We start from the raw sequence: 9,900 nt of genomic DNA, 5'->3' as shown, positions 1-9,900 counted from the left end.
AAAGAAAAAAAAAAAAGGGAATAAATTGAAAATATTGTATTTAGTCTGTAGACTGATATTAATTGTAAAATAATAATGTGTGGAAAAAAAAATGTTATCTTTCTATTATATGTATCATATCAAAAAAATGTAATTTATAAATTTGTATATGTCCAGTCACGGATTGATCAGTATGCTGTGTAATGTAGCAACCCGATGTATTTGGGCAGCATGATTGAATAAATTTCTTTCTCTGTGTACCATTTCTGGATCTGCTATGTCTTCTGGATGGTAGGAAGAAGTGAAGAAATGAATAGTAAAGAACATGACCCAAGCCTTGTGAAACACCGACCTCAACTGAATAAGACTTGGAAAGTTCCTTCCCGCAGCGAACCCGAGAGGTAGAATCTTAGGACTTAATGTAGAAATTGCGTAACTTTGAGCTTAAAAAGAAAGCCATCATGCCAGCAGCTAGTCGAAAATATCTCTTTAGTGAATCAAAATTGGTGTGAATTGATTTTTTTTGGGTTGAAGTTGGGGTATCATTCATTTGAGAAATAATCTAAGTGTGGGAAAAACGTGAGGGGGCTAGGGGGAGAATCACGGAATCAGAATTAGAAACTTTTTGTAGTGGAGGTCAGGAACTTGATATTGCTCATTAATAATAGTGTAAACATAAGATCCGCTATTGAACACCTCACGTAAAAAGAAGAAGAAGGCTTGTTTGGAAAAACAACTATTTATGAGAGAAGAGTAAACACTTAAAGGAGCATACCACATTGAGAGGTTTTTAGGTTTGAAGAGGAAGGAGACCTTATATGTTTAGGGATCAGAGAGGACTCAGGAGAGCTTTATGCTCAAGAATGTTATTCAACTGTGACTAGACATGTTTTTCGAAGATTAAGGATTTGATCATATTTTTCGAGAATGGGGATAAAACAGGTGGGAAGTAAACAATTTTCGAGGGATTATTAGTCAATGTGGAAAAAGATGTTTTTAAGTTTCACTACCTATTGATTCATTTATATGTTTTTTTTATGCTATTAGTAATTACTTATTTAAATGATGTTCCTTAGGCACTCTTTAGTAAAGTTTTTGGATACAGGAGACTTAGATGGGCCTCATCCATTAAGAAAAGGAAGCGTTATTAAGAGTACCAAATGCAATCCTCTAACACGCAGAGCTTCACTAGATGACTTAGAACGACCAAATTGTCAATTAGCGCCTAAAATCGACAATAGAATACTCAAGTTGGATAAGGAGGTAATATACAATATCTTAATTGTTTAATTTATATGATTCATCAGTATCTCTCTCTTACGGGTGGCTTAAGAGGGATATATTGTCAAGGTGTTCTAATAAAAAGTATAATGGAATAAAAAACGTTTATGAAAGATAGGTCAAAATTCCATGTTTATAACCTAGAAAAATCAAATCAAAACTTCAAACATATATACATACCAAACAAAGCCAATTTTTTTTTAATCTAGCAAGCACTGATGTTTAGATGAACTAACGAAGTTTATTGGGAGTAGAGATAAAAGGTCGATTCTGACCCAGGGTCTAGCAATATCGCGGTGCCAATTTTCATTTAAAAAAAAAAAAAATAGACGAGAGAGGTAAAAAATAGGCACGAAGTTAAATTTGAAAAAAAAAAACCCACTAGTTGGATCACTTATAGGTTAGAATGTTTGGCGGGAAATGGGCGCCACCATATTGCTCCGAAGCCTTGGGCTAAAATCGGCCTTTAATCCCTACTAAATTACCTTGATATATGTTTACAAATTAACAAAGGTAGAGCATTTCATGTAAATAAGTTACTGTAGGATGCTTTCCGTTTGTAAAAAATATAGGAAAGCCTTATATTTTAAAAATATATACTGGTTAATTGTTCAGGAACTGTCTTAACTTGAATTGAATCTGATGTAATTAGGTGATGGAGAAGTTAGTTAACGAAAAACTCAAGGCGGAAGCAGAAGACACAATTGAAGAAGAACCTGAAACGTCATCGAAAATCTAAATTACTTTTAGTTAATAAAGATAAGCCTAGATCTTTCTTTATTACGCCGATGCCTTAACTAAAAGTCACCGTCCAGATTTTCAGATGCACCCTTTTTCTATACATTTGTTTTGCATTAATTTATTTCAAGTGATGTTGCATATTGCAAAGTTACGATTTATGGAAAGAGCTAATAAATGACTCGAAGTATGTATTATTGTTTTTACCTCCATACATTCTACTATAGTTGTAATTTATGTGCATATTATATTACTTATTAGTGTATATTATAATGACTTATTAAGCATAAGAAGAGAAAAAATATACAACATCGTAACAAAAATGAATCTGTACTCACTATCTACTGGAAGAACGGCTATGCGCCGTTATTATATGTAGATTTATTTATATGGCTGGGTTTGTTTAATTATTTAAGAATTAGTATTTAGATCCTTTCAAATTTAGAATTTGTTTAAAAGTTTTTTTTATTTATTATATATATTTAAAATCTGTACCACTACAACCCATGAAAGGCCTGGGGGTTCATTACTTTATAAAGAAGTACAGGTAACTAGACCAACGGTTGCGCAAGGAGGTGATTTGGTCAGAATTAGATTTTTACCCACTTAAGGGTACCCAATTTAAGAGGCTGGGTGGACCCCAGGAGAGCTCCAGAACCCACAGGAGTTGACTCACGGCTACAGAAAACAATTTTCTTTACCCCGTGGTTACCTCGCTCCCTATTATATGTATCTAATAAAAAAATTGTTCTTGTAACTTTCCTGTAAGTATAAACTCTGTCTCATTTATAAATTTTTCAAGTTAATAAAATTTTTTTAAATAGGTCTCCTTTAAAAGTTTATTCCATTGCCGTAGTACTTTCCTTGTTTTTTTTTGTATTTTTTATTTCTTAACAATAATTTATTATTGTATTAATATTTTTAAGTCTACAAAAAAAAAAAAAAAATTGAGAGAAATTCTTTATTTAATAATAAGCAATGATGCCCATATACAACAGGTTGCTACAAGCTCACAGCAGACTGATCAATCCTAGGAAAACTTGAACACTAACATAATTAATTATTTATATATAGGTATAGGTACCAGAGGAGCTTCATTAAGCACAAATCAGTTGAGTAGCCGTAATGAGAACTGTCAGTTTTACGTAATTGGACCGTTATTATCTTAGGTTAAATTTGTATGTGCCATTCATTATAAATCTTTCTGGAAAATTTATAAAAATTATATATAGATGTGTATTTGATGTCAGCTGACTGAGGAGATCAGCTGATCATGGGTATATATAAAGATGTGCTGAACCCAATAAAGCCAGTATGTTACAGCAATTCAAACGTGTTACATCTTATTCCTTCTTCTCTATTTTGACGTTTTGCTTTCGCCAATACTTAACTTATAATTACAAATATAAATAAAGAAAAATACTCTTAAAACTTCTGCTATCAATTACTATCTATTCAATGACATTTTGAACTCACCGTCCATTTTCGAATCAACATAACATTATAAACAATTTCAACATTATTCCATATAAATATTTTTTTTATATATATAAAAATATTTTTTTTAAAAATAAGAACATATTAATATAATTAAAATCATTATAAATATTATTATACATTACACTTTCTGTCTTATTAATCACAATATTATTATACATGATGTTTTCCGTCTAATAGTTTTCACATAGTTCTTGTTAATAATTGAGAGATAGCCGATAAAAAAAAAGTTAACTACCTTGTGTTAGTAACTCGTCCTTTTTTTTTGTTTAAATCTTATTTATATTATCATACAATCGTCATCTGTTTAAAAATATCGTCTATAAAAAATTAATTAAGTCAAAACCTACCTGTTCGATCACCACTCAGTGATCATTATTTCCTTAAGATAAAAATGCAAACACCATATTTATTGTTTATTTTTCCCTTTCTGGAGTGCACTGTACCTTATACAGGAGCTTTGATACACTTATAATAAATATTTCAGAAAAACAGCACAAGCTTTAACCACTATGAATTATTACAAATTTAATTTATTAATGACATCGACACGGTGCTGGCTGATACATTTTTAATAATCACTACATGTTTTATGTATTTTGTGATGTGAATTGATTATATTTATTTTATAATTTTTGAATCTCCTGTGCTATTAAAATCAAAACTGTGGTTGTTACCTATTCTAGTGTTGTTGTGTTAGTATTTAATTTGATTGTTGTGTTAATTAATTTAATTGATTATATATATAATTTAAGTATCGGCGAGAGCAAATGTAAACAAAAGAAAAAGGGACAAGGAATAATCTCATGGACTCCTGTAAAAGACTGTTTTATTGGCTCTTTTCCACCTCTATATATATTATTCGATCAGCTCATCTATTTTATTACTAAATTTATTTATTACTAATTTATATTAAAGATATATATATTTATATACCTTGTGGGTTCGGGAGCCGGGGTCAACTCCGACTCATTAAGTGAGAACCCTTAATTGGGTAAAAATCTAACGGTCGAAGGTGATTCTGACCATATCACCTCCTTGAATTGAAGAAACGTGCAGAAGGCGTTTTCGCTAAAGTGTGTGGTTATTTGAAGACTGTTGCTTCTAGGTTTCTCAGGTCCTAGTCGTAATTCTTTCATAGTTCTCTCTCCCAAGAATTTCCAAAATCATAATCTGATATTTGAAATGTACCAAAAGTCCATTATTATCTTTAAGCAGTTCAATAGATTATGTAAATCATTCCCTTCACATACCTGTCAGCTACTTATCTCCTCTTTTATTTTCTCTAACGTTGGCAATGATTTCCTGGAACATGGAGAACATATGTGAAATTCAAGGACCTTATTAATTGGTCTATAAGATTTTTCTTTGGTATTTCTAGATACACACTTATATATTATAGGATTCCGTCAGTCTCCTGGTGTACCTCAGGGTAGTATCCTTGGTCCTATCCTTTATACAGTTTTCACAGCTGATCCCAACCCATCCTAACACTATCCTCACCACGTATGCCGATGATACATGTCTATTGTCAGTGAACAATGATCCTTACATTGTATCCCAAACCCTCCAATCCCACATCACCACCCTTGAAGAATGGTGCCAAAATTGGAGGATTAAAATTAATAAATCCCACCAAATCACATTTATCCTTCGTCGTAAACCTTCGTCTTGCCCCACAATATCTTTTAATAATACCCCACATATTCCTGTCGAACAGATCCATTACTTAGGACTTCATCTCGACAAACGACTGAACAATTCATTCATCAAATTCCTCCCGAATCCAATCCTCACAGTCCAAAATCCTTCGTAAAACCCTTAACGCTCCTTACTTTGTCACAAATCAAGTCATCTATCATGACCTCAATGTCCTATATATTCCCGATTTGGCCAAAACCAGATACTATTCCTTCCATGGAAAACTTCCCAACCACCCAAATCCACTTGTTTCTAACCTGGCTTCTCCTTTATTACCTAATAATCCTCCTAGGCGTCTGAAAAGAAGATGGCCTCGGGATCTTCTCCTCTAGAAATGTTATTTGAGTTCTATCAATGGGTAGATTCTCCACATGTTTGTATCATGTCACTATTTCACCTACAGCAAATTTACTTATTGTATATATGTTATACGATTGTAAATAATAATAAATAAATGATTAAAAAAAAAAAATATAGGACTGCACGACAAATATATTTCTTCTTTTTACAATCACAAGTTTTTCTTTTCTTCTTTTTCACATTCTATAAATATATTTATCTCAAATTACAACCATATAAATAAAAACATAAATGTATAAAGGAGGAACGATCTCATTGTAAATAAGCATTTATTTTCATGCAAAGACGTTAAGTTTCATTTAATTAGAATTGATTTGAAGGAGGCTGAGTGTGTCTAAAAATGGAATGATATCATAGGGAGTGACACTGTTGCTAATTGCCTGAAGAATCTCCAACAGTGGGTCAAACAAGTGGCTTAAATGACAAATGCTATCGTTATCAAGAAATGGCCTCCTCTCGGGCGCCTCTTTAATCCTCCAGCCAATTGCTACTACGTCCAATAGATTTAGCCTCATTTCTCTCCAATCTATGACCAATCTATATATTACACAACAAATAAATATTACACATTTGGAATCATTTATTACAAATTGGAAAAAAAGTAGGATTTTTCGTCTGTTGCATACTCTCCAGGTAAAATTATATTTTCTTATCTGGATTATCTCTCTAGGAAGTCTGGTGAGTCAATTTTTTATAATTTTTTGAGGTTTATTACTATATATTTTCTTACAAGGGGAGAAATTATTTGGTGATCTAAAAACTAGGTCTAAAAATATTAGATATATGTCAGATGGTACCAATGCGTCCATGATCCGATGATGCCAACGTCCTATGAGCCTAGAAAAAAAACTATATAATTTATTTGTTTATTTAATTATTTAATTGTTCGTGTCGTCTTCACTCTGAAAATATTCAATGGTTATTATTAATTTTTTTCTTATGAAAAATGAGAGAAAATCAGTGTTGATTATTCTAAATGAGTTTCCCCTCTACAGAATTTTCCTTCTACAACCCATAAAGAGTCAAGAGTGCAGTACTTTGTAAAGTACTATTAATAGACTAACGATTGTGCAAGGAAATGATTTGGTAAGAATCGTGCTCGACCGCTAGGTTTTTCGACAATTAAGAGTAACCAATGTGGGATGCTGGGTGGGCTCTGGAGGGGTCCTTAACCTACTTGGAAGACTGACGGCTACAGAAACACAATAAATTATTATCTTATTTATAATTATACGAAACCCGGAGCCTTGGAGTTAGTAGCACAGTGTCTTACCACTGAGCCACTACGCTACCTTAAATAAGTATTTTTAATTCATTTAAATTTTAAAATAAAAAAATCATAACACGCTTCTGGTAAAGAACATAAACAAAATTTTTGGATAAATCAAGTCCGATTTGTTTTTATCGTATTTTGAGACCCTAAAATACGATTTTTTAAATGAATCAAAAATTATAAATTACAAAACTTCTCAAAATTGTATCCAAATCCAATATTACTGTTGGAAAGGCGAATTTTCACTCTATACAATCCATATCAATATTTTTAAAAAATTCATTTATAATGAAGAAAAAGTCGTTTCAAAAACCTTTTTTTATTTAAATTTTCTATGAGAATCCATTATAAAAAAATGGCCTCTTTTCGTTAGTAATCTCAGAGTTAAGTGCTCTGGAAAAGAAATAAGTTACTAAATTGACTTAAATACCAAAAAATAACTTCATTTACCATAGCTAATACCGATCAAGTTTCATTGATAATTTATCAAATTTCTTGAAAAAAAAATGGGGAAGGGGTGTCAAATAAGTCTTATACACCCTGTATAATATTAATAATTATTAAATATATGTTTTAAATAACAACAAATCTAAAATATTGGAATTATTACAATAGGTTATCGAATTCGGAAGTCTAAGCTAAAATTTAAAATATATTGAAAATAATTTGAGAAAAAATACATAAAATGGATCTTAAAAATGTTAAGAACCTTTGTATGTAATCGTGAACTGTATGTCATTACAGGATACGACCTTTTTAAAATATAATTTTTGTTATACCTTAATTTTATGATATAATATGTATATAACATAATTTAATATCCGTGGTAGCCTCAATTATCTTACCTTTTAAACAGACACATAAAGTGAGTACACTGGTCTATGCACGACATGCCTCAATCTCTTGACGAGATAGTAATACCAAAAATATTAGAAGGGAATCGTTATTATTATAATGGTATTATCTTATTCTTAAAACATTTATTTAAAAAGATGAGACTTAAGTGAAAAAAAAAATTAAATCGAGCACAATTGAAATATGGCTAAAAAATTTAATAACAGCGTGACTTTTTTGAATGATTTTTTTTTTTAAACGAATTCCCAAATACCTGAAAAGTTGCCGTTTGAATTTTCCAAAATTAGTGTAAGTCTATTCTAATGGAGTAATTTTCTATCTGTTCAAATCTAGTAAGCTTGAAAAAATCCAAAATCCAGCAAAATTAAAAATATAAATATTACAATCCTACCAATGGTTTTAAAATTATGAAACAAAAAAATCTAATATTCTTTATTTATTTTAAATTTTATTCGACGGCCTGCAAACGGAGTTTTTGATAATCATTCTGATATTTCAATTTTGTTTCTATACCATACTCTACTGAGGTGTGGCTACGTGTAGAGTGGAGGGGCAGAATTTAAAAATTTCCCGTAAATTTTGATATTAAATAATATGGTTAGGCTAACTTACCACTGATATATTTCTATTAAATTAAACAAAATAAATCTGTACCGTAACAACCCATGAAGGGTCAGGGGTACATTTTTTATAAGAAGTACAGTTACTAGACCAACGGTTGTGGGAGGAGTTGATATGACCTGAATCATGCTCGAATATGCTTTCAATCACATTATTTAAGTATTTTAAACTATTCTTTTTTCTTTTTAATTTTTTTTTATCTTAAGATAAATTCTAACAGATCAAATCACATTTACCCTTCGTCGTAAACCTACTGACTGCCCTACAGTTTCATTTAATGATGTTACTCTTACCCGTGTCGAACAGATCCGCTACCTTGCACTACATTTGGACAAACGATTAACCTGGAATCCTCACACAAGACTGAAAAGACAGGAAACTGGACGTCGATTTCGACTATTACAGCACTTACTAGACAAACGGTCTAAACTTCCAACACATTACAAAAGACTGATCTACATGACTGTAATAAGACCAATCTGGACATATGGAGTTGAGTTTTGGGGCTCCACTAAACCTTCGAATTCCTCTCGTATTCAATCCATACAATCCAAAATCCTTCGTAAAATCCTCAATGCTCCTTACTTTGTCACAAATAAAAGCATACATAAAGACCTTAATGTTCCTTATGTAACCGATCTAGCCCCAACCAGATATCACTCCTTCCATTATAAACTCTCTAACCACTCAAATCCCCTAGTTTCTAATCTTGCATCCTCTTCCATTCCTGACAATCCTCCGAGGCGCCTGAAAAGAAGATGGCCACTTAGACTGGAGACTGCTTGAGGTCCTCTGAGAATAATGATAGTAAAAAAAGTAGTAAACCTTTGGACAAGATTCTCAATGCTACCAGAGAACAGGTATCCAGGAGTGTGCTTTAATAAACTGAGAAGTTGCCATTAATTTTAACTGGGTCTTATTAGTTCACAGTCTAGCCACAGCATCTAATAGTCTCAATGGACTAAACTAGATCTACATAAGGGGAATGCAAAACCAGAAGACCATAATAGAAAAATTGGTAAATCATCTTATGTCTCTAGATATCAATAGAGCTCCAAACTCAAATAATAACCCTACAGAACTTTCAGCCACCTTGATTTATCTCCTGAAGAGTATTTAATTTTTAATACTTTTGTGCACAAAACCAGATTTGTCAGCCGTTTAAGAATCTCGACCCCATACGCCATTAATATATATCTGCAAAATAAATCTTACATTATACAAGATGAAAAAATCTGCAGTGCTTGTAAACAATATATATAACAGCTTACACTATCTTCTTCTCCAGTGCCCATCATCCAATGTATATAGAGAGAGGTACCTGTAGCAATATACATCCGATTTACCTCCAAATGTTATTGTAGAGAACATTATCTATATAGACAGTATCCAGTAAGAGAATGATATATATTTATTTTTATTATCTGTAGCCAATATGTACTATATCCCGAAATGATATCACCCCTTACCAATTGAATGGTTATTCTCAGTGTTTTTATTATCATTAGGGTATTGATCCGGTTTATATTTGTTTTATTATGAGTTTTTATTATTTGTATTTATTTTATATTGCTTTATATACATACATACATATA

At 31.5% G+C, this 9,900-nt stretch overlaps 1 protein-coding gene across 4 annotated transcripts in view; it reads left to right on the top strand.

Annotated features, from left to right (window-relative positions):
* Positions 1-2,190, top strand: part of LOC112211301 (trifunctional nucleotide phosphoesterase protein YfkN) — a 100,704-nt gene extending 98,514 nt beyond the window's left edge. For all 4 annotated transcript variants that reach the window (XM_067053032.1, XM_067053031.1, XM_067053030.1 and 1 more), the window contains 2 exons: positions 1,056-1,242; positions 1,913-2,190. In XM_067053032.1, the coding sequence (XP_066909133.1) occupies positions 1,056-1,242; positions 1,913-1,999 (274 nt within the window). In that variant the 3' untranslated portion in view covers positions 2,000-2,190. The remainder of the gene's footprint in view (positions 1-1,055; positions 1,243-1,912) is intronic.
* Positions 2,191-9,900: the final 7,710 nt, after the last annotated feature.

The sequence above is a fragment of the Halyomorpha halys genome, unplaced genomic scaffold, assembly GCF_000696795.3.
Source record: "Halyomorpha halys isolate HHAL.00 unplaced genomic scaffold, Hhal_1.1 Scaffold68.1, whole genome shotgun sequence".
NCBI lineage: Eukaryota > Metazoa > Arthropoda > Insecta > Hemiptera > Pentatomidae > Halyomorpha > Halyomorpha halys.
This window is presented reverse-complemented; position numbering and strand designations above follow the sequence as displayed.